Source organism: Salvelinus namaycush, chromosome 37 (assembly GCF_016432855.1).
Source record: "Salvelinus namaycush isolate Seneca chromosome 37, SaNama_1.0, whole genome shotgun sequence".
NCBI lineage: Eukaryota > Metazoa > Chordata > Actinopteri > Salmoniformes > Salmonidae > Salvelinus > Salvelinus namaycush.
This window is the reverse complement of record NC_052343.1, coordinates 20,605,708-20,631,753: the sequence shown is the minus strand read 5'-3', so window position 1 is coordinate 20,631,753 and position 26,046 is coordinate 20,605,708. Positions and strand designations below refer to the sequence as shown.

At 42.8% G+C, this 26,046-nt stretch overlaps 1 protein-coding gene across 1 annotated transcript; it reads left to right on the top strand.

Moving 5' to 3' along the window:
* Window positions 1-6,518: 6,518 nt before the first annotated feature.
* On the top strand, window positions 6,519-19,672 carry LOC120031131 (pituitary tumor-transforming gene 1 protein-interacting protein-like). The gene is made up of 7 exons (XM_038976721.1): window positions 6,519-6,789; window positions 7,099-7,145; window positions 7,859-7,967; window positions 12,017-12,125; window positions 13,096-13,161; window positions 16,189-16,235; window positions 19,087-19,672. Exons 1-7 carry the CDS (start codon window positions 6,699-6,701, stop codon window positions 19,134-19,136), a joined length of 519 nt encoding a protein of 172 aa, XP_038832649.1. The 5' UTR covers window positions 6,519-6,698; the 3' UTR covers window positions 19,137-19,672.
* The last annotated feature ends 6,374 nt before the right edge of the window (window positions 19,673-26,046 follow it).

The window sequence follows — 26,046 nt, the reverse complement described above, 5'->3', positions numbered from 1 at the left end:
TAACATAAAACAGGTCAGGAACGTGACACCAAGGCAGTCAGGTGCAGAGCAGAATAGATATAAAAGAAAATATGACAATCAAGTGGGCGTATGATTGCACCCATATGCACAATATTCATCTTTCTCACTATTGCAGAGACATAGACCGGCCTCACTGTGGCTGGCAGCTCTGTAATAACCCTACACCACAGACATAGACCAGCCTCACTGTGGCTGGCAGCTCTGTAATAACCCTACACCACAAACATACTGTAGACCGGCCTCACTGTGACTGGCAGCTCTGTAATAACCCTACACCACAGACATAGACCGGCCTCACTGTGGCTGGCAGCTCTGTAATAACCCTACACCACAGACATAGACCAGCCTCACTGTGGCTGGCAGCTCTGTAATAACCCTACACCACAAACATACTGTAGACCGGCCTCACTGTGGCTGGCAGCTCTGTAATAACCCTACACCACAGACATAGACCAGCCTCACTGTGGCTGGCAGCTCTGTAATAACCCTACACCACAGACATACTGTAGACCGGCCTCACTGTGGCTGGCAACTCTGTAGTAACCCTACACCACAGACATAGACCGGCCTCACTGTGGCTGGCAGCTCTGTAATAACCCTACACCACAGACATAGACCGGCCTCACTGTGGCTGGCAGCTCTGTAATAACCCTACACCACAGACATAGACCAGCCTCACTGTGGCTGGCAGCTCTGTAATAACCCTACACCACAAACATACTGTAGACCGGCCTCACTGTGGCTGGCAGCTCTGTAATAACCCTACACCACAGACATAGACCAGCCTCACTGTGGCTGGCAGCTCTGTAATAACCCTACACCACAGACATACTGTAGACCGGCCTCACTGTGGCTGGCAACTCTATAGTAACCCTACACCACAGACATAGACCGGCCTCACTGTGGCTGGCAGCTCTGTAATAACCCTACACCACAAACATAGACCAGCCTCACTGTGGCTGGCAGCTCTGTAATAACCCTACACCACAGACATAGACCAGCCTCACTGTGGCTGGCAGCTCTGTAATAACCCTACACCACAGACATAGACCGGCCTCACTGTGGCTGGCAGCTCTGTAATAACCCTACACCACAAACATACTGTAGACCGGCCTCACTGTGGCTGGCAGCTCTGTAATAACCCTACACCACAGACATAGACCAGCCTCACTGTGGCTGGCAGCTCTGTAATAACCCTACACCACAGACATAGACCGGCCTCACTGTGGCTGGCAGCTCTGTAATAACCCTACACCACAGACATAGACCGGCCTCACTGTGACTGGCAGCTCTGTAATAACCCTACACCACAGACATAGACCGGCCTCACTGTGGCTGGCAGCTCTGTAATAACCCTACACCACAGACATAGACCGGCCTCACTGTGGCTGGCAGCTCTGTAATAACCCTACACCACAGACATAGACCGGCCTCACTGTGGCTGGCAGCTCTGTAATAACCCTACACCACAGACATAGACCGGCCTCACTGTGGCTGGCAGCTCTGTAATAACCCTACACCACAGACATAGACCGGCCTCACTGTGGCTGGCAGCTCTGTAATAACCCTACACCACAGACATAGACCGGCCTCACTGTGGCTGGCAGCTCTGTAATAACCCTACACCACAGACATAGACCGGCCTCACTGTGACTGGCAGCTCTGTAATAACCCTACACCACAGACATAGACCGGCCTCACTGTGGCTGGCAGCTCTGTAATAACCCTACACCACAGACATAGACCGGCCTCACTGTGACTGGCAGCTCTGTAATAACCCTACACCACAGACATAGACCGGCCTCACTGTGACTGGCAGCTCTGTAATAACCCTACACCACAGACATAGACCGGCCTCACTGTGGCTGGCAGCTCTGTAATAACCTTACACCACAGACATAGACCGGCCTCACTGTGGCTGGCAGCTCTGTAATAACCCTACACCACAGACATAGACCGGCCTCACTGTGGCTGGCAGCTCTGTAATAACCCTACACCACAGACATAGACCGGCCTCACTGTGACTGGCAGCTCTGTAATAACCCTACACCACAGACATAGACCGGCCTCACTGTGGCTGGCAGCTCTGTAATAACCCTACACCACAGACATAGACCGGCCTCACTGTGACTGGCAGCTCTGTAATAACCCTACACCACAGACATAGACCGGCCTCACTGTGGCTGGCAGCTCTGTAATAACCCTACACCACAGACATAGACCGGCCTCACTGTGGCTGGCAGCTCTGTAATAACCCTACACCACAGACATAGACCGGCCTCACTGTGACTGGCAGCTCTGTAATAACCCTACACCACAGACATAGACCGGCCTCACTGTGACTGGCAGCTCTGTAATAACCCTACACCACAGACATAGACCGGCCTCACTGTGGCTGGCAGCTCTGTAATAACCCTACACCACAAACATGGACCGGCTTCACTGTGGCTGGCAGCTCTGTAATAACCCTATACCACAGACAGATACAGGCTGCCGCTCACGCCACCCAGGGGCCTGATGGGTAGAGAGCCTGTCGGAGTGTCCCTTGCTGGAGGGAAATAGGAGTCAGTCAGTGTTCAGCCAGGTACAGTACCTCGGACACCAGGCTCCAGACCCACAGCAGAGCAGTCAGTATAAGTTTGGCGCTGTCATTATTATTACAGAGAGTCTCACGGGTCTCGCCTCACCTATAGTGGTGCAAGGAGAGGAAGGGAAGCTGGCAGCAATATGTCTTTTCCATTTCATGGCTGTATGTGTGTTTTTTATTATTACAGTATTATTATTATTATACAAATACACAGATCCAGAGACATATTGTATCTGTATATGACTCCGGGACAGATATATATGGCTCACAGTAGATCAGTGATTGTCTCCATGTCTCCAGTTCCGGAACGGATTCATTCATTACTCCACTGAGGATATGGCAGTAATGCAATTTCATATTTAATCATATATTGTCCTGTAGATGTACAGTATGTGCTGTATAAACCACAGGAGGCTGCTGAGGGGAGGATGGCTCATAATAATGGCTGGATTTGAGTGAATTAAATGGTATAAAACACATGGTTTCCATGTGCTTGATGAGTTTGATACCATTCCAATTATTCCATTTCAGCCATTACTATGAGCCATCCTCCCCAGTTAAGGTGCTACCAACCTGTGGTATAAACATGTAGGTATTGAGGGGGAGTGGTGAACCAGATTTACTGTCTGATTTAATAACAAGAACACACATACACTGTACCACACCTTCTCCAACGCACTGCCGACTGACTTTCTTTACGCCAACCTTATATTATGTGGATAAACAACAAATTCTCATATTCTTGTGCCACGTTCACGTGCTAGTCTGAACTCTGAAATTTCCGACCTGCTAACTGTTTGAACGCGGCACGTGTATAACTAGAACCAGTTAGTATGTCGGAAATGTAAGACTTTCCTAGTTCCAACTAGCGCTGCATAAGTAAAGTCCCAAAGAAGGTTTCTGCAATACTAAAATTGAGAGAGAGAGAGAGAGAGAGAGAGAGAGAGAGAGAGAGAGAGAGAGAGAGAGAGAGAGAGAGAGAGAGAGAGAGAGAGAGAGAGAGAGAGAGAGATTTCTTTCCATTCAAACAACCAAATTGCATAGATGTAGATTTGTTGGGGGGTAGTCCGTTGTCATAAACCTGGTGCAATGTATTGCTGTGAAGTTTTGTATACAAGACATGAAGGAAATGCACTTAATCATCCCTAGTATAGTGCACTACAACTGTTGATCTGATCCCTGGTGTTGGGAGTGAACACGGTGAATCTGTAAAAGCTACAGAGTGACAGAGATGGGCCACGTCTCCAGTATCTGTCAAATTGGTCTGGTGAACACACCCACCCATGGGGAGAACCAATCATCCTCTTTGACGAGAGAGAAGGGAAAAGGAGAAAGAATGGGAAGAGAGGCTGTGATTCCAAGTTAGACTCCACTACTCACACTTTCCCACTTCCTCTGTCCTTTCTCTTTCTCATACACGCAAATACACACCAACCACCCCCAAACTCTTCTCTGCTCATGTGTGAAATGAGCAAGGGTCTTATCTCTTGGAAACACACCACTGAGCCAGAGGACAGGGAGAGAGAGGGAGACAGACAGCTGGATGAGAAGAGAGCAGGAAGGGAAGAGGAATGAGGGAGAGACAGAGAAAGGAAATGAAAGTTTCTCATGGTCTGCACACTGATGACTGGAGAATCTGGTCTGGTACAGACTCTGGAACTCTGGACATTGCCAATGCTTACTGGCCAGTCTGAAATAACCCTGTTTCGCCCTGCCTACTATTAACGCAGTTAATGCAGTTCGTTAGGGTGTTCGTCTTGTATCTAAGGCCTGTCTGGCGAGGTTGTTTTTCTCAACAATATATACATAAATCAGGATGCGTTATAGTCATTATGTCCTTGAAATTCTAATTAAGTGAAAACTTTGTCTGAAATAAAAATAGATTCAGTCAGGTCCTCTATTATTGACACCTTTAATAAAGATGAGAAAAAAAGACAGTATAAAATAAATAATACAAATAGTGAGGTATATTGCTCAAAACAATTTGAAAATTATATTATTTTATACAAATACAATTGATCAGAGAAAGAGATTTTGTGTAACAAGTAATACTATATATTTGTTTAAAGATAGGGGTAAAAATTATTGGCACCCCTGTTTTCAGTGCACCAGCATCCTACCCATGCGAGGATAATGACACTGAGCATTTTCCTGAAATATTTTATGAGATTTGAGAACACATTGGGAGGGATCGTAGACCATTATTCCATACAGAATGGTCAGATGACATGATAATAGAGCTCTTTGGCCACACACACCAGTGTGGGTTCGTGGCCCTTGTTAAGGTTGATGGCATCATGAACTTTACCAGGAACCTACCAGGATATTTTTTGCCAAAAACCTGGTTGCCTCAGCGAGGAGGCTGACACTTGGCCGCAAGTGGATCTTCCAACAAGACAATAACCCCAAGCACTAATCAAAATCCACAAAGAAAATGGTTAATTGACTACAAAATCTAAATTTTGCAATGGCCATCTCAGTCTCCAGATTTTATCCCCATTGAAAACCTGTGGTATGAATTGAAGAGGCTAGTCCATAGGAGCTGACAAAGAATATCTATGATATAAAAAATTCTAGATCCTCCTGGCTGAGACAACCAGGTTTTTTCATAAAATGTCCTGGTAGGCTACCTCGTAAAGTTCATGATGCCGTCGACCTTAACAATGTCCACAGGACCAGCGGAAGCAAAATAGCCACATAACATTAAAGACGCACCACCATACTTTACTGTAGGTATCAGGTACATTTCTACATGCTTCTGTTTTTCAATGCCCATGAACCCACACTGGTGTGTGGCCAAAGAGCTTTATTTTCATGTCATCTGACTATTTTGTATGTAGGAATGGGCTAAGATCCCTCCCAACATGTTCTCCAATCTAACAAAGCGTTTTAGAAAAAGGCTCAGAGTATTGAAAACACGGGTGCCAATAATTTTGACCCCTATCTTTTTTAGATTTTTTACAAATTATTTGTGAAACAAAGTCTTTCTCTGAGCAATTGTATTAGTATAAAATAATATATATATTTTTTTAAATGTATACGGTATAGCTCAGTATTTGGATTATTTATTTTATACACAATTTTTGGCTGATCTTTATCAAGGATGCCAATAATTATTCACTTGACTGTATAATGATCAGCGATGCATTTCACTCACAGATATAATCAAATCCATAATTATTTATAGACATTAGAGAGTCTATTCATTCAAACATGTTATTACAAGGCAATTGATAGCTATTAGACACCAATTCACTCTACAATTAGACCTGGTTTAAACGATCTAAAGCTTTTTGGCTCTATATATTAAAGCAATTCTTTTTTGCCATTGTTGTTAGGGCATCGACCTTGTAGGAATAATGAATGTGGCAGGTGCTAGTTTTGTTCTCTCTACTGTAGCACAGATGAATGTGGCAGGTGTTAGTTTTGTTCTCTTTACTGTAGCACATATGTAACCCCAGAACCCTTGCTGTAGATAGCCAGGTTGGAGCTCTAAGGAGAGCCTTGCATCATTACCACCATGAATTGGGATCGACATTTAACCTGTTAATTCACCACTGTGGTGAATGCGTGCAAGGTGGGAAGGTCACCCAGATTAGACTCGAATTAGATACATATGACCTTTATCTCTCTCAATTAAATTACATCCAAAAGGCTTTATTGACATGGAGTCTAACTACATAGAATCATATTAAATCTGACGACGGAAATGAGATCTCACCCTCGTGAGGGCTCAATGGGAAACTGGTTTGATAGTTACCCTGACTATTTCTATGACAAATGCAATTCATATTTTATTGCTCTGCAGGTACCAGACTGATGGTGTTGTACCGCAACCTGGTGGATAATGTGAGCACTCTCGCTTGTACTGCGCCCTGCACTGCAGTAGGTGTCAGTATGTTCTTCTTCATCCTTTTGAAAAGGAGCTTCAACCTAGGGGAGAACCAGGAAGTAACTCTGTCGTTTGTTTAGATTATTTGCTAGCTTGGTTTTGGCAACTCCAGGAGTTACGTTTTTGCTTGTTTTAGAAAGTGAAAGTGTAGCTAGATAAAGTAATTCAAAATAGCATCATAACATAGAGAGAGGAATCATGCGCTCAATGCTTGTTGTTGTGGCCGTTGCCTGTGTCCTCGTGAGCCGAGCAGAATGTCACACTAGTACTACGCCAACGCCATTGAATTGTAAGATACTATTCCTACATTTTTGGTTACGAAATGTATCAACAGCATGATTCAGTGTTGTCGTTGCTCGTTTCATGTATTTGTTTGTTTGCATTATGTCGCTTGTAAGGTCTCGATGGCTAGCTAGCTAACTAGAACTGAAATGCGTCATCAGCTAACGTTAGCTTGCTAGGTTAGCAAAAATCATCAACTTTGAGTTGGTGTGACATGCACAATTGTAGACAGTATGGCGATTTAGCCTAGTTTTAAGCATGGCACAGCTTAGCCTTACTGAATGCAAATAAGAACACACATGTCCTTTCATTTCAGCTTGCAAAGCCTTCTCAACTTGTGACTCATGCATTCAAAACACAAAGGTAAGCAGAATATTATGTAACACTTCCTATTTGTAAAGCATATACATTATAGCCTTGGCTACTAACAATAGCACTCAGGCTATGTTCAATAAAACAGTATATATATATGGTACAAATTGACTAATTATATATAATTAGTCAATTTGTACCATTTTGAAAGTAATGTCTGAATCCATTTAAGTTACTCTATAAATTAAGGCAGAATTGATAGGGACCTCACCATACGATATTTTCACGATACTTAGATGCCGATATGATATATATTGTGATTCTCATTATTCCATATGTATTGCGATTCGATGTTCCAAACATATTGCTCACCGTATGTCTGCTGCAGAGGGACAAGAGAGAGCCATGAGAAAACAAGTTTTGATCCGTCATCGAAATAAAAGTGCTGTAAACAAATTGGCTTCCAATTTATAAAGATGGAAAACACTCTGAAGGAAAAATACTGGAGTTTTGCTCTAGGTTCAGCCAACTAGTTCAAAAGTAATATAGTGATATTGTGAAAACAATGCAATATGAAATATAGTCAAAAATAATATCTTGATATGTAATTATCAATTCTCCTCCCCCAATCACTAATATTAATACATTAAATGATGGACACAGTCAAGAACATGGGTGAAGGCTGGGAATAGGTGATCCTGCGCATATCAACTCTTTGAGAATTGAAGTAGTAGGCTAATGATGAGTGCCTTGTCTTTTCTCAGTGCCTGTGGTGCATGACCAACGACACGTGCACAGACTACCCAGTGAGCTACATTCTGCCTCCACCTGCAGTGTGTAAACTGTCACAGGCACGATGGGGAGTGTGTTGGGGTGAGTGAAATTAAGTTTTACATGATGGAACCTCCCGTTAGACGACCTGATGTGGGTGCAGGCTTTAGTCACACCCAAGCAAGAACCTACCTGATTGTACTAATCAACTTATTGTTGTGTTCGATTTAGACATGGATTAGTGTAATCAAGTGTGTTACTGCTTTGCTAGAACAAAAGCCTGCCCTGTACCCACATTAGCCCATTGCGGGACACATGCTTTATTGGGTGTCTGTTCAGGTCAATATAGCAACAGTCAGATTAATACATAATAGTACATGTGAATGGTGGAGCCTTGTTGGCATAGTTCAAAATCAAATCACATGTTATTGGTCACATACACATATTTTGCAGGTTTTATTGCAGCTGCAGTGAATTGCTTTTGTTTCTTGTTCCAAAAGTGCAGTAATAACCGAATAATACAAAACAATACACACAAATCCCCCAAAATAAAGAAATTAAGAAGTATCAGAATGAGCAATATCTGAGTCTGGAATATAAATATATACACTCAGGGGCAAGTTTATTAGGTACACCCGTCTAGTACTGGGTTGGACCCCCCCCCCTTTGCATACAGAACATCCCGAATTCTTTGGTCCACGGATTCTACAGGGTTTGGTGTTCAAATGTTGCTCAATTGGTTTCACAGGACCTAACGTGTGCCAGGAAAACATTCCCCACACCATTACACCACCACCAGCCTATACCGTTGACACTAGGCAGGATGAAGCCATGTACTGATCGCGTGCCCACTGGAGCCGCTTCTTCTTGTTTTTAGCTGAAAGGAGTGGAACCAGGTGTGGTCGTCTGCTGCAATAGCCAATCCCTGACAAGGACTGACGAGTTCTGCACACAACCTTTGAACTGTGCCATTATTTGTGGCCCGCCTGTTAGCTTGCACAATTCTTGCCATTCTTCTTTGACCTCTCTCATCAACAAGCTGTTTTCGCTCACAGGACTACCGCTGACTGAATGTTTTTTTTGTCTCACTATTCTCGGTAAACCCTAGACACTGCTGTGTGTGTAAAGCCCAGGAGGCTGGGCAGTTTCTGAGATACTGGAAAAGGGTGCGCTTGGCACCGACGATCATACCAAGTTCAAAGTCGCTTAGGTCACTTGTTTTTCCCATTCTAACGTTCGAACAGTAACGGAATGCCTGTCTGCCTGCTTTATATAGTAAGCCACTGCCACGTGACTCACTGTCTGTAGGAGCGATCCATTTTTGTGAACTGGGTGGTGTTCCTAATAAACCTGCTGCTGAGAAAGTATTCACATCCCTTGACTTTTCTACATTTGGTTGTGTTTGTTAAAGGCTGAGAGTTTGTCACTGGCCTACACACAATGCCCCATAATGTCAAAGTGTAATTATAGTGTTTAACCTGTTTTTTGAATGACCACCTCATCTCGGTACCGCACACATGCAATTATCTGTATGGTCTCCCAGTCGAGCAGTGACTTTCAAACACAGATTCAACCACAAAACCAGGGCGATTTTCCAATGCCTCGCAAAGAAGGGCACCTATTGGTAGATGGGTCAAAATACAAAAAGCAGACATTGAATATCCCTTTTGAACTTGAAGTTATTAATTACACTTTCGGTGGTGTATCAACATACCCAGTCACTATAAAGATACAGGAGTCCTTCCTAACTCAGTTGCCTGAGAGGTTGGAAACTATTCAGTGACATTAAAACAGTTAGGGTTTAATGGCTGTGATAGGAAAACTGAGGATGGATCAACAACATTGTACAGTAGTTACTCCACATACTGTCCTAATTGACGGAGTGAAAAGAAGGAAGTCTGTGTACAGAATAAAATATTCCAAAACATGCATTGTGTTTGTAACAAGGCACCAAAGTAATAGTGAAAGAAATGTGGCAAAGCAATTCACGTTTTACCCTGAATGCAAAGTGTTATGTTTGGGGCAAACCCAGTACAACACATTACTGAGTACCACTCTCCATATTTTCAAGCATAGTGGTGGCTGCATCATGTTATGGGTATGCTTATAATTGTTAAGGCTGGGTCAGTTTTTCAGGATAAAAAAAAATAAACGGAATGGAGCTAAGCACAGAAAAAATCCTAGAAGAAACCCTGTCTGTCTGTTTCCACCAGACACTAGGATATGAATTCACCTTTCAGCAAGACAATAACCTAAAACACACTGAGTGTAGAAAACATTAAGAACAACACCTTCCTAAAACATTAGGAACAACCCCCTGTTTTCCCTCAGAACAGCCTCAATTAGTCTGTGCATGGACTCACCAAGGTTTCGAAGCGTTCCACAGGAATGCTGGACCAGGTTGACTCAGATGCTTCCCACAGATGTCAAGTTGGCTGGATGTCCATTGGCTGATGGACTACTCTTGATTCACACAGGAAACTGTTGAGCGTGAAAAAAATAAACAGAGTTGCAATTCTTGACACAAACCGGTCGCCTGGCTCCTACTACCGTCTTTTGTCTTGCCCTTTCTCCATCTGAATGGCGCACATACACAATCCATGTCTCCAATTGTCTCAAGGCTTAAAAATGATTCTTTAACCTGTCTCCTCCCCTTCATCTACACTGATTTGAAGTGGATTTAACAAGTCACATCAATAAGGGATCATAGCTTTCACCCGGTCGGACTATGTCATAGAAAGAGCAGGTATTCCTAATGTTTTATACACTCAGTGTACACTGGAGTTGCTTACCAAGACAACATTGAATGTTCCTGAGTGGCCCAGTTACAGCTTTCACTTAAATCGGCTTAAATATTATGGCGAGACTTAAATGGCTGTCTAGCAATGATCAACAACCAACTTAACAGAGCTTGAAGAATTTTTTAAAAGATTAATGTGCAAATATTGTACAATCCAGGTGTGCAGTATGTCAACATGATTAAAGTGACCAGTGTTCATTGAATATGTACATGGGGCAGCAGTCTCTAAGGTGCAGGGTAGAGTACTTAGTGGTAGCTGGCAAGTAACAGTGACTAAGGTTCAGGGTAGGTTACTGGGCGGAGGCCGGCTAGTGGTGACTATTTGACAGTCTGATGGCCTGGAGATGGAAGCTGTTTTTCATTCTCTCGATCCCAGCTTTGATGCACCTGTATTGTCTCCTCCTTCTAGATGGTAGCGGGGTGAACAGGCTGTGGCTCGTTCAGGCCTAGTAGATGTCAATCAGCCAGCCTGCCCCCTCTGGCTGTTCTGTGTTGATTAGAGCCACCCCACTGACTGATCCACACAAACACACACACACACTGGGGCTGCCTGCTGGGGTTCTGATCACAGGCCTCTGGGCCACAGATGACAACAGCATGGGGTGTCTGGCTGCTTTCTGAGCATGCTAGGTACCAGGGATTAACATACATTCCACAGTTATTGTCATTTTCATCATTAAACAAGAGATCTATCATTTTGTTTTGGGAAAAAATCTCCCTGCCACAAATATTGGCATATTTAATAGAGAATGCAATGTTTTATGACATGAGAATCTGGAAACAACTATCTTTGTCCAAACTAGTTACTAATCAGTTTAAAAAGCCTTCTCAACTTGTGACTCATGCATTCAAAACCTAAATGTAAGAAGAATATTATGCTACAATTCTTGACCAACATTTATTTTGTTCAACCCAAATCGAGCAAGTACAAAAATCTTGACACAAAACCCCACTTGTAATTTGAAAAACACACCAGCAGGTGGCAATACTGTCTAACAAAGGTGCATTGTTGAATTAGTAGTCTTGAGTGCCAAACTGAGCTTTTCATATTGCTCAATCACAGGCTGGTACTGCTCAGGCTTATTAAATAATACTGCATATCTGACTTTCTCAACCAATCAGCATCAGTGCAGTCTGTGCATCCCTCATTTGGATCTGTTTGATTCCTCATGGGTTTATTAGTCATATACCTACATATTGATAGAATAAATGCATAATCACATTAATAATTAAATGTTCTCTTCATCCTTGATAAATGTAGTGTGTTGTGAAATTTACTTGAAAGTCAAATAACTTTGAAGCATGTTGTTATTTGTTCATATCTTGACCCTTGACCTTTTCTCTGTTCCAGTGAACTTCGAGGCCCTGATCATCGCCATGGCAGTGTTAGGCGGGACTATCATCATCAGCATCACAGTCTGTTGCTGCTGCTGCTGTTGCTGCAAGAAACGTCAATCAAGGTAAGACAGGAAGTGATGTCACCGAATTGCCCTGTCTAGCCTAATATTAAGGCATACTTGCAAAGAATGGCAAGGGCTTTATCAGTCGGTCTTGTTCATAATCCTAGGAAAACCTCCACACTAACCATGTCTTTCAATACCTTAGACTCCTCATAAATGTGCTGATATTCCGCATATCCTTTGTGTTACATCCAACATCAGATTATTCAAAATGCAAATCTCTATTAACATGCACCATCCATGTACAGTGGTTATACCCTTCTATTAAAACAGTGCTAGATGCTGATCCTGCCCTGCTTGTTATGCGACGCTAGGAGGGAGGAAGAAGAAACTGTCACTACAAAGTGGAATGTTTTAAAACGGCATGCCAATCAAATGCTTGCTGGCCTGACACCCTGATTGGCAGCCATTTAAATGCAGCAACTCTGTGCATCTCAATCATCTATCCTAACTAAACATGAAGGCCGTGAAGATGGAACAACATGTCTGTCCAAAATGAAATTCCACACAGTTCATATTTCTCACCTCCCAATCATTGGAATGCCTCTGCATATATTGGCATAATGATTTGTTCCATTTTAAGATTACATCCAATTAACAAAGATGACACCTCTCGTTTCCCCAGCAGAACCTCTCACCTGTCAGAACCTCTCCCCTTTCCAAGTTTACACAGCAGCAGCCTCACTTTTTGCGTTAAACACAAGCAGCAGAATGACAGGATACAGGATTACTTCTTGTTGGCAGCATCTATGCAAAGTTAACAGCAACAGCCGTTCTATACAACGGATCTCGCAGTGTTGTTGTTGACAAGGAATACTAAGTCTCATTTCCACTTGGAGACAAAGTTTATCATATAATATACTGTACAAGGAAAGTGTGTTCTCAGACCAGTCTGTGATGGTGTGTGTCTATGTCTGTAGAATGTGATGTTTCAAGGTGATTGTAACGCTGCCTGTGTCTCTCTCACCAGGCCAGACAGAGATGAGGAGAGGTTTGCCAGGAGGAAAGAGGAGATCAGACAGCGTGCTGATGAACGGTACGGATTCATTAGTTATCACACACTCAGCTTCACAAAGGCTTTCAAACCACTACTAAAAGATGCCCCATTTTATCAACACAATGATTTGTGTGAGCCCACACTGTTAGTTGCTTAGATTTTTGGGGAGGTGCTTATATCTGTTTCAATGATCGAAAGCGCTTCCCACAGCTACCTAGTCAGATTCAGAGTGTTCTACTCTGTTGCTGGTGGTCATCTATAGAGACGTTCTCTGTCAGGGTTGGGGATTTGAACAGTTGGTGAGCTGTGCCTGCGGCTCTTCAAGCAGAACCGTCCCCAGGAGAAATACTGTGTGTGTGTGTATCCCCAAACACCAACCGAGAGGATTGTAATCACTGATTCCAGCTCTTAGTCTTCAGCAGCTGCACTTTGATAAGTGTGTGTTGAATATAGAACGTGCTACTACATTGTGTAGTGGTAGAAATGGGATTCTGAGCCACTCTTCCTCCTACACTGAATCACTCCCTTTACATAAATGTTTCAGCCTTTAAAATTCCCGCCTGTCGTCCACCGAGGATAGCTTGATGTGTTGTTTAACGTAGTGAGCAGTCAGTCATGCAGAAAGACAGTCGGTACAGTAAGTTTATCATGTCACGTGCTGCGTGGTGTACTGGGGAGTCTTGGCTCACTGTGTGTTTCTGAATTAAACCAGCCTCTGTGAACCTTTCTTCTATCAAGCCAGAGAATGTAGAGTAGACTCACTCAGTCAGTTCCTGATGTGGATCAAACCACCATAGTCTGTGTTAGTGTGCTGACCTACATAGACAGTGTTGGTGTTCTGATGGGAACAGAGAGGACCCAGGCCTGTTTTAGGCACCATGGTAGAGAACGGAGCCTCTAGAGAGATTACAGCACGTCCCCAGAGTCTGCAGATGGAGAGGTTAAGGCACAGCTAAGAGCTCTGAGCCCTTTGTCATCTGAGCCACAGATGGGGAACGTTCTACAGAACAACTAAACAGACATAAGTTACCACATCCACACCATCCAAACTCCACCGACTTTTACTGTATCTCTATGTTGGGGAATGTCCCATTGAAATAACACAGGGTTTAGGTAAAGTTTATCAAACCAAGGGGTTTAGGGGGGTCTAAGACAGCGTTAGAGAGCGAGTTTAGAAAGATGGAGTGCACTTGAGTCTTTGAGATTGTATTCATCCCTTTCACTCTTTTTCATTTTCTACCGGTCGCTCTCCCTCCCTCCTCCCCGCCCACTTGTTGTCTTCGTGCATGGTTATGTGGGAGTCAGTCAGTCAGCTGAGAGGGAGGGAGGTGGGGGAGACAGATGGTGGTCAGGACAGCCTCTGCTCTTCTCTGCTCCCTGTGTTGTCAGCCTGCCTGCCTCCACTGGTTGCTGCTCCCCAGATCACTACCTGGCATTAAAGAGCCCAGACTGATTTACACTGTCTGTCTTTGTGTCGGACTGCCACTGGGGACCCAGTGAATTTACGTCCCTGGAGGGGCCAACAAAACAATCACAACCACCTCCCCTCCCTGCCTCCTTTGTGTCCCCCATAAAGTTAGAGCGATGGCTGGATGGCAGGCTCCTCAGCCTGCCCTGTGCTCATATTTCACCTACTGCTGGCCATGCCGGTGTAAAACACAGCGTCTTGTTGTTTACAAGCCTCTATCAGGGGCCATGGGGAGGTAAACAATGACACTAAAGCCGCCTTAAATAATGTCAGATGTCTAAAGGCTTAATGCTGCCACTTTAAGGCATGGCGGCTTCGTTCAGCAAGATGGAGGGTGGAGTCAACTTTTGGTTTGTAGAGGACAGATATAGATGCCACTTTTGTTATTGATTGCTTTTGACAACCGTATTTCATATCTCCACTACTGCAGTCATTGCAGTCCATTAGTTGACTTGATAAGGTATTTGCAGCTTGGACAAAGTTGTTCCATTAAGCGGGGCTCCTCTGAGGAGACTGGGGAGTACGGTGCAGGAACTGTGAAGTGTCACCGGTGCTAAAAGCGACAGTGTGAAACAACATGTAACAGGTTTAGCAGAAACACCCACTGACTGAGTATGTTTACATACACACTAATAATTGAATATTAAAGTGATTATGGCAGTAGGCCAAGTATGGCAATAGTCATGTAAACACCTTAGTCTGCTTAGCTTAATCAGCATACGGTCTACATCGAAGTAAGCATACGCCGATTATAACACCTGGTTTTCTAAGCAATCTGGAATTATTAGGGCATGTAAACAGCTTAATCCGTGTTCCAGCGGTGTAATTGATCTGCACATGTGCCAGCACCGGTAGCACAAGCCTCCCTCTTACGCACGAGTGAAGTGAATTTGGAAAAATTGAACATATGTTTTTTACATATAAACTTTTTATGTCCTCAGAATCAAATAAGCTTCGAAAAAATAACATGGGTAGAATTTTATTTTGTTTGGCGATTTTCTGCATTTATCAAATGTCTCGTTCAGATGTTTCCATGTAAGGATTATTTGGGAAATTGTTCTTCTTGCAAGACAACTATTATATTAATCTGACTATCTTCAATAATCGTATGATTGTGTGCATGTAACAGTGCTCTCTGACTGGTGGTTTATAAAGTATGAGGCTTGTATTCACAATCTCCTTCATTACCCAGAAGTACTGACTGAGAAGACTTTATAAATCCTTCATTTCCCAGAAGTACTGACTGAAGACTTTATAAATCCTTCATTTCCCAGAAGTACTGACTGAGAAGACTTTATAAATCCTACATTTCCCAGAAGTACTGACTGAGAAGACTTTATAAATCCTTCATTACCCAGAAGTACTGACTGAGAAGACTTTATAAATCCTTCATTTCCCAGAAGTACTGACTGAGAAGACTTTATAAATCCTACATTTCCCAGAAGTACTGACTGAAGACTTTATAAATCTTTAATTTCCCAATGTTCATTATCCTGCGCTGTGTTCTTCTGTTAGCGGGTTATTACATGTTCCAGTGTTGCTTGTTGTCATGTTACTGTGTGATAGAACATGACTAGCGTTGTCCTCTACTCTGACAGGAAGGTGGAGAGGAAGGTGAGGCATGATGACATCCGCAAGAAGTATGGTACGTATCTCCCTCTCTACATGTATAGAAGTTAAATATCATTATTTTAGCTATTTTATTAGGATCCATATTAACTGTTGCATAACACAAAACATGAAACGTGATGCAGAACAGCTCAAGGACAGAACTACATAAATGTATACAATGGTATGTCTCAACTTTTTACTTGCAACTTATCGTGTATCTAATATGAACCAAGGACTCCCTCTCACCTCTTATGCAATTAGACCCAAGATACACCTCATATAACCTGACCCAACAACCTTGCTCTTCTTCACCTGATATGAAAGTCTTCTGAGACTGTACATTTACAAGCCTCTTACTGTTCTGTGACCTGATGTACTTTACATGGGTGTAATGGGATGAGCATTCAGCATTCATTGTCCTCGATCCATAGGGCCGTCCATTTCCATATTTTCTAAGGTGTTGCTTATTGAATTTCCATTCTCGGTCACGTTAATGCATTATTCAGCGTAGTGAACGTGTCCCAAAGCAAGCCAACGCAGCCCACAAATTGGTTACTCTACCTCAAGTCTCTCGAAATCAATTCTTACACGATGCATCACACTTTGGATGTTAGATACTGGGCATCTCATTACCATCTGCATGTTAGTACAGGTCAGCACAACGCACACAGTTCCCCATGTTGAAACATTGATACAGAAACACAGGCCAACTCGGTCTCAGGTCATATCTCGATTCTGAATACTTTAGCAACCCGTAAGGCTTGGTTAGCTGGTTTATTCAGTATGCCAGACAGTGTAGGAGAGTGGGGGGAGCGGTGAGGTGACTAGGAATGAACAGCAGTCTGTAGGGCAGAGGGCTCCCTGGGGTGACTAGGGGACATATGAGCACTACAGTCAGTCCCAAGGTTGACTGAAATGTGGGTGGGATTTCCTGACTTCCTGCTTATTCCCTTATTCCAGGAATTATCCAACGGAGGTTTTTTGGAAAACCTAGACATTTTGGGAAAGTCACTGGCATTTTTCAGTCTATAGGAATTATGGGAGTTATGAGACAAGCAGGGTAGAGTGTCCCTGGGGTCTGATACTGTGACCTCTGCTCTATGCTAGGCCTCTGACCCTGGGACTGGAGGGGGGGGTTGTATGAAGACATCTGCTTCTGGTTAAGTGTGAGAGGGGGGTAGCATAACTCTAAAGCTCTCTGAAAAGTGACTAGAGAGTACATAGAAAGACAGGAACCCCCTTTGCTCCATATTCCTAGTGAATATTTCTGTTTTTGATGCGTTGTCAGGTTTGAGATCTTTCCATACATTGTCTTCACGTTCATGAGGTGTGTGTATGTGTTAACATGGTTCTGTACTATTGGTTGCAGCTCCACATCAATTGTGATTTTCTTTATGGACAATATGACAGAGTGATGGATGGTGGTCTCCTTCACATGCCTCCTGCTTACTGAAGTCTATGTACATTAGGGACCGCTTGGCATTCGTCTGCTCTCAGACGAGGTGTGTGTGTGTGTGTGTGTGTGTGTGTGTGTGTGTGTGTGTGTGTGTGTGTGTGTGTGTGTGTGTGTGTGTGTGTGTGTGTGTGTGTGTGTGTGTGTGTGTGCAAACGAGTAGGTTCTGCTTAATGTCTGAGTGAAGTCAACTCAACGTCTGTTGCATTTCAGGAGGACCAGACTCACGAAGTGTAAATCTCTACCTGTGTGTGCCTTTTCACTCAGTCAATCCTCAGAGATCAAACAACACCTAGTGACCTGCACCACATTCCCATCTCGGCAGCCTCTGTACAACCCCTTGGCAGCCTCTGTACAACCCCTTGGCAGCCTCTGTACAACCCCTTGGCAGCCTCTGTACAACCCCTTGGCAGCCTCTGTACAACCCCTAGACAATGTAGCTATATAGAATACTAGAATGGACATGAACCTTCTTATGATGGGATACATTTTTGCCGTTTTGTCAGGGAGTTGGTCAACCATGGTTTGCCAGTGCTGTGATAAGATATTGTGTAAAAAAATTATTCAAATTCATTAATCTGCACTGTATGTTTGTTAGCCAGCTAGCCAGCCAGGCCGTTTTAGAGGAATGATTCCATTAGGGTTTTAACTTAACTACCAATTTGCCAACATTGCATTCAAACAATGCAGTCAATCCACAGCCATGCACTGGCTGCTATCAGTTGATGATAGGTCTTAGACAAGTTGTAAATGCAACAAGTACTGTATCATTAGGGCTCCCGAGTGGCACAGCGGTCTAAGGCACTGCATCTCAGTGTAAGAGGCCCTGGTTCGAATCCAGGCTGTGTCACATCCGTGATTGGGAGTCCCATAGGGCAGCCCACAATTGGCCCAGCGTCGTCCAGGTTTGGGTGTAGACCGTCAATGTAAATAAGAATTTGTTCTTAACTGACTTGTCTAGTTAAATAAAAAATACAAATATCATATAGTTTTCCAAGATAACAAAACATTTGACATTTGTGGTCTGTCTGCTAATATTTTAGAGGCTATTTAAACATAACATTTGTATAAACCCCATTACAAACTGTATTTATAATTATGACAGTATTTTAGGTAAACAATTTTATTACACAATTTCTGATATCACATCCCATACTTTTTTCCTGCATATGTAATGTCAGGATTGTGCCTCTACTGCCATTCATTCCAATTAGACTGGTTTGGATTTTTCCCTGACCAATATATGGTTGCCATTTTGACCACATTCTGGAACTTTGAGGGTTAATGACTAGTAATTTAATAGGATATCTATGCTCTAGCCAGCCTCTGTACAACCCCTACACAGCCCAGTCATAACGTAACAGCTTCTAATCACTGTTTTTCAATGTTCCCCATATTTATTTTTTATTTCTCTCTCTCTTTGTTTTTACAGGTCTTGTCCCTGACTCTGACCACCCATACAGCAAGTTTGAAAATGAGTAAAGCAGAAACCTTTGTGAGAGTGAAGAGAAGTTGTTCAGATGGCCCGGCTCTAACTCTGCTCCATCCTGTTTGGACTGACTATCAATCATCCTGTCCTGCTGACTGTTTTAGCTTAGAGAGCAGAGACAGCCTACTCTGAGAGAGACACAAACACCTATATATCAAGACCGATCTATCATCATGATTCATCTAAATCAAACCTTTGCCTATAATTATTAAATGCAGTTTTTATTCATTCATTTTAGGTTTTGAATGAAAATGATTTACAGTTTGAGAAAATGTTAAGTTTGTCACACGATTAAGAAGTTTGAGGAAGTCTGTAATATTTACTTTGCTGTTGGAGACATGGCACTGAGTGGAGCTTCTCAACTTTCTGCACATTCTTTGTATTTTTGTGAAATCTGATTTAAAGAGCCTTTGTTTTAAATTACTGTAATCTGTGAGTACGTTTGCGCTTTGTATATATTTCATAAACCAAGAACATAATCTGCTAAATCTGATACATTTCCTAATAAAATGTTACTTTTAATGTAAAATGTACAATTTTAAAGACTTAACAAGCCTAAGATCACCATGCGCAATGCCAAGCGTCGTCTGGAGTGGTGCAACAGCTTCACCGCCATTTGACTCTAAAGCAGTGGAAACGCATTCTCTGGAGTGAGGAATCACTCACAATCTGGCAGTCTGACAGATGAATCTGGGTTTGGGGGATGCCAGGTGCATGCTTTCTACCTGAATGCTTAGTGACAACTTTACATTTTGGTGGAGGAGGAATAATGGCCTGGGGCTGTTTTTCATTGTTTATTCTAGGCCCCTTGGTTTCAGTGAAGGGAAATCTTAATGCTACAGCATACAACGACATTCTAGACGATTCTGTGCTTCCAACTTTGTGGCAACAGTTTGGGGGAAAGCCCTGTCTTGTTTCAGCATGATTAATGCCCCCGTGCACAAAGTGAGGTCCATACAGAAATGGTTCATCAAGATTGGTGTGAAAGAACTTGATTGGCTTGCACAAAGCCCATCAAACACCTTTGGGGTGAATTGGAATGCTGACTGCGAGCCAGGCCTAATCGCCCAACATCAGCACCCGACCTCACAAATGCTCTTGTGGCTGAATGGAAGCAAGTCCCTGCAGAAATGTTCCAACATCTAGTGGAAAGCCTTCCCAGCAGCAACTCCGTATTAATGCCCATGATTTTGGAATTAGATGTTTGACGCGCAGGTGTCCCAGCCTCTCCACCCCTTCTTATTCATAACCACACCCCAATCTACCAGATGTCTGGATGGGGTTGCCAGTCCTTATAATGACCTCATGTTAGCCAATTTACTGCCCTGTATAGCCATTCGACATCTTAATGGCAGCGCTGCTATAGAAAGTTTGGTCATTAAAGGGATACTTCGGGATTTAGGCAATGATGCCCTATATCTACTTCCACTGAGTCAGATGAACTCGTAGATACCATTTTTATGTCTGTGTCCGGTATGAAGGAAGTTGGAGGTAGTTTTTCAAGCATGCTAGCAGATACCCATAGACTTCCAGTCATTGCGCTAATGCTACAATGAACAAAAATAAAAACTACATGTAAAGTGTTGGTCCCATGTTTCATTAGCTGAAATAAAAGATCCCAGAAATGTTCCATATGAACAAAAAGCTTATTTATCTTTGTGCACAAATTTAGGCAGGTATAAGCTACACATAATGATCAAATTTGCATTTTATCGATGGCAATTTGAATGCAGAGATACCATGATGAGATTCTGAGGCCCATTGTGTCGTGCCATTCATTGAAACCTCATGTTTCAGAATGATAATGCACGGCCCCAAGTTGCAAGGATCCATACACAATTAATTGAAGCTGAAAATGTTCTCGTTCTTCCATGGCCTGCATACTCACGAGACATGTCACCAATTGTGCATGTTTGGGATGCTCTGAATCGATGTGTAAGACAGTGTGTTCCAGTATCCAGCAACTTTGCACAGCCATTCAAGAGGATTGGGAAAACATTCCACAGGCCACAATCAACAGCCTGATCAACTCTATGCGAAGCAGCTGTGTCTTGCTGCATGAGGCAAGTGGTTGTCACACCAAATACTGACTGGTTTTCTGATCTACGCCCTTACCAATTATTTTTAAGGTTATCTGTGACCAGATGCATATCTGTATTCTCAGTCATGTGAAATCCGTAGATTATGGCCTTATACATTTTTTCAATTGATTGATTTCCTTATATGAACTGTAATTCAGTAAAATCTTTGAAATTGTTGCATGTTGTGTTAATATTTTTGTTCAGTATAGTTCCCATTGGCTCACGAAACTTCCTCTAACATCAGTTAGAGACAAAAAAATGCTATGCACGAGTTCATCTGACTCTGGGGGAAGTAGATAAAGGGCCTCATTGCTAAAATCCCGAAGTATCCCTATAACTTTGTTTAAAAAGCTGTAGGGACTTGATAATGCTGTTAGTAAAAAAGGTATATTGTAGATCTAGTCCCTCACAAAAACAAAAACAGTTGGAAATGTGTTTCAAATATGAGAGTGTACACTTGGTTAGGCTAGTGGCAAAACTGCTATCTAAATGGAATCTAATTCTAATGCTAGTCGATGCTTTGTTGTTGCGGCTTCTGCACGTGTGCACAGTCTGAATCTACAAGGACAGGCCCAGCAGATTTGACATGCAAATCTCCTGAAAAGCTTTTATTCAGTTCCATCATTTGCAGTGCAGACAACATCCAGACTGACAACACCCAGACTGAAAACACCCAGACTGACAACATCCAGACTGACAACATCCAGACTGACAACACCCAGACTGACAACATCCAGGCTGACAACACCCAGACTGACAACACCCAGGCTGACAACATCCAGACTGACAACACCCAGACTGACGACACCCAGACTGACAACATCCAGACTGACAACATCCAGACTGAAAACACCCAGACTGACAACATCCAGACTGACAACATCCAGACAGACAACACCCAGACTGACAACATCCAGACTGACAACACCCAGACTGACAACATCCAGACTGACAACACCCAGACAGACAACATCCAGACTGACAACATCCAGACTGACGACACCCAGACTGACAACATCCAGACTGACAACACCCAGACAGACAACACCCAGACTGACAACATCCAGACTGACAACATCCAGACTGACAACACCCAGACTGACGACACCCAGACTGACAACATCCAGACTGACAACATCCAGACTGAAAACACCCAGACTGACAACATCCAGACTGACAACATCCAGACTGACAACACCCAGACAGACAACACCCAGACTGACAACATCCAGACTGACAACATCCAGACTGACAACATCCAGGCTGACAACATCCAGACTGACAACACCCAGACTGACGACACCCAGACTGACACCATCCAGACTGACAACATCCAGACTGAAAACACCCAGACTGACGACATCCAGACTGACAACATCCAGACTGAAAACACCCAGACTGACGACACCCAGACTGACAACACCCAGACAGACAACACCCAGACTGACAACACCCAGACTGACAACATCCAGGCTGACAACATCCAGGCTGACAACACCCAGACTGAAGACACCCAGACTGACAACACCCAGACAGACAACACCCAGACTGACAACACCCAGACTGACAACATCCAGGCTGACAACACCCAGACTGAAGACACCCAGACTGACAACATCCAGACTGCCAACACCCAGACTGACAACACCCAGACAGACAACACCCAGACTGACAACACCCAGACAGACAACACCCAGACTGACAACACCCAGGCAGACAACACCCAGACCAGATCAGACGTTTTTAAAAGGTGAAAATACTGAGCAGGAGAAGTCAAATCAGGTGATTATGAAACACTAAGGTGGATACCTTACCACTCTGGAGTGGTACAAGGCAGATTTAAGAATATATCAATTCATCTGAGGCTCATCACTTTTATTGGTTTTATTGAACAGTTATAAAGAGGTTCTTGGGCAGACATGCTGTGCACCTGTTCATAGTGGAATCCTGTAATAGACTCATTGGTAGTCTCATATGGGTTACACATTGAATAAGAATACCTCAAAGGATTTCCCTTTCAAATGTACAGGGCCGACCCTGGACAGCCTGTCACAATTGATTTGGAATACATAGCATACTTAACACTGCCATCATGCTAGTCTGTTTGTGCCATAATGCCATGTCACTCAGTGACATGCCAAACATGACAGTGTTTGGAGTTGGCAAGAACACCAGCAGATCTGGGAGCAGGCTATACTTTATAATCATGTTTAAATGTATTTAAGTAGTTCTCGTTGAACAATGAAACCCATTGAGTCATAAAAACGACAGAACTGTCCCTGTAGGTGCTCAGATTTGGACAGGACAGTGGACACCCTGCCTTCCCTGGAGGAATGTATGTGTACATTAAAACAACATGGCCTTGGCAAACCCCTCCACATTCCTAGCATGTTTCCCAAAGAAAGTTGGCTGGGGAACAGAGCAGTTCCCTGCCTGTGCTTTAAAACCTTGACATCAGGAAGGGGAGATCATGTTTGTACCATGTCATAAGCCTCATTTCATAACTATGCTCATTCTATTCAGATAATATCAGTGGTCTTGATACCAGTGGAGATTTTAGCATGTAAATCTTGGTGGAGCAAACTCCCCCAATATTTTTCAGATGCATGCCAGCAAAGCCACTACACAACAGAACATTAAAAAAGCATTGTCTGTCAGTGAAACAGTTAATTCAGCCTTATTTACTGTCATTTAAAAAAAATATGGCTGACTTGCTTAAACAAATGTAGTTTCTACTGACAATTGAGATTTACAAACTATGGCATGAGGGAACGATGAGCGGATAAGAGGCCATCCGTAATTTCGATTAAGACATTAAGGAGCAAGCTAAGACGTACGTAGTCAATATAACTATTTGTTCAGCACTTTTGAAAGGTACAGCGACAGAATTCAGAACATGGGCCGTTCTTACAGTAGTCTCCCTGTACACCAAGTCAGAACCATAGGATAAATGCATATAAGCAGACAATGAAAGCTCTTACAATATTCGATGATGACAATTCTAACCTTGATTCAGATGACCATCCTACCCATGCTAGATTATGGAGACATAATTTATAGATCGGCAGGTAAGGGTGCTCTCGAGCGGCTAGATGTTCTTTACCATTTGGCCATCAGATTTGCCACCAATGCTCCTTATAGGACACATCACTGCGCTCTATACTCCTCTGTAAACTGGTCATCTCTGTATACCCGTTGCAAGACCCACTGGTTGATGCTTATTTATAAAACCCTCTTAGGCCTCACTCTGAGATATCTACTGCAGCCCTCATCTTCCACATACAACACCCGTTCTGCCAGTCACATTCTGTTAAAGGTCCCCAAAGCACACACATCCCTGGGTCGCTCCTCTTTTCAGTTCGCTGCAGCTAGCGACTGGAACGAGCTGCAACAAACACTCAAACTGGACAGTTTTATCTCAATCTCTTCATTCAAAGACTCAATCATGGACACTCTTATCCAATATTTATATTGTATGTATTTATTTATTTTTAATCCCAGGTCTCCGTCCACGCAGGAGGCCTTTTACCTTTTGGTAGGCCTACATTGTAAATAAGAATTTATTCTTAACTGACTATCCTAGTTAAATAAAGATTAAATAAATTTTTTTAAATACAAGTTCTCTACAACAGTCTGTAGGCTACATAAGCACCACCAAGTCAGAACAGTACACTAAGTTATGAGGGGGAAAGGGACCAAATTACTAGGGCGGGCCACATGGGCTACTAACAGCGTAATACACAACATACACTTAACATTGCTTTCTTAGCTACAGTATACATATCTCTCTGGCATATGACATAATTTATGCAGCACCATACAAGACATTGTAGGACTCCATGTTGTTGTGCTGTGCTCACTTGAACAGGAAGGTGGTGCAGCGATCCTTCTTGTGTGCAATTTTGTTTATGAAACTTTGTCATCAAAGTCTGACATTCTCTGGATTTATGGTGCTTTCAAGACAACTGGGAACAAGGTTGAATCCATGGCCTCCTTAATCTTTAAGATCCAAGGGGGCTTGTACTGCCTAGCTCTCCCTCTAGATTCTGTGGTAACAAAGTGTCCCCATGAGTGACAGAACACTGAGCCAAAAAACTAGAAACTAGAGAATATTACCAATGCCTAAGCTCTGTACTTTCCACTAGCTGCCCCTCCACCACAGAAAGCACTGAGCTAGGCTGAATCACCTGCATTTTGGAGCTGCCTTACTCAAGAAAGCAAAAAAGAGACCATGTTTTTATTAACTCAATATTTAAAAAATTACATTGTTTGCAAACTAATATGTGACATGTATTAAAGCCAAAATAACATGCATGACAAACACAAAAAAATTATATATTACAGTATCAGTCAAAAGTTTGGACACTCGATGAAGGGTTTTCTTTATTTTTACTATTTTCTACATTGTAGAATAAAAGTGAAGACATAGAAACTATGAAATAACACATATGGAATCATGTAGTAACCAAAAAAGTGTTAAACAAATCAAAATATATTTTATGTTACAAAGAAAGTACTTTGTTTCTGGCCGTTTTGAGCCTGTAATCGAACCCACAAATGATGATGCTCCAGATACTCAACTAGTCTAAAGAAGGCCAGTTGTATTGCTTCTTTAATCAGAACAACAGTTTTCAGGTGTGCTAACATAATTGCAAAAGGGTTTTCTAATGATCAATTAGCCTTTTAAAATGATAAATGGATTAGCTAACACAACATGCCATTGGAACACAGGAGTGATAGTTGCTGATAATAGGCCTCTGTACACCTATGTAGATATTCCATAAAAAATCCAGCTACAATAGTCATTTACAACATTAACAAT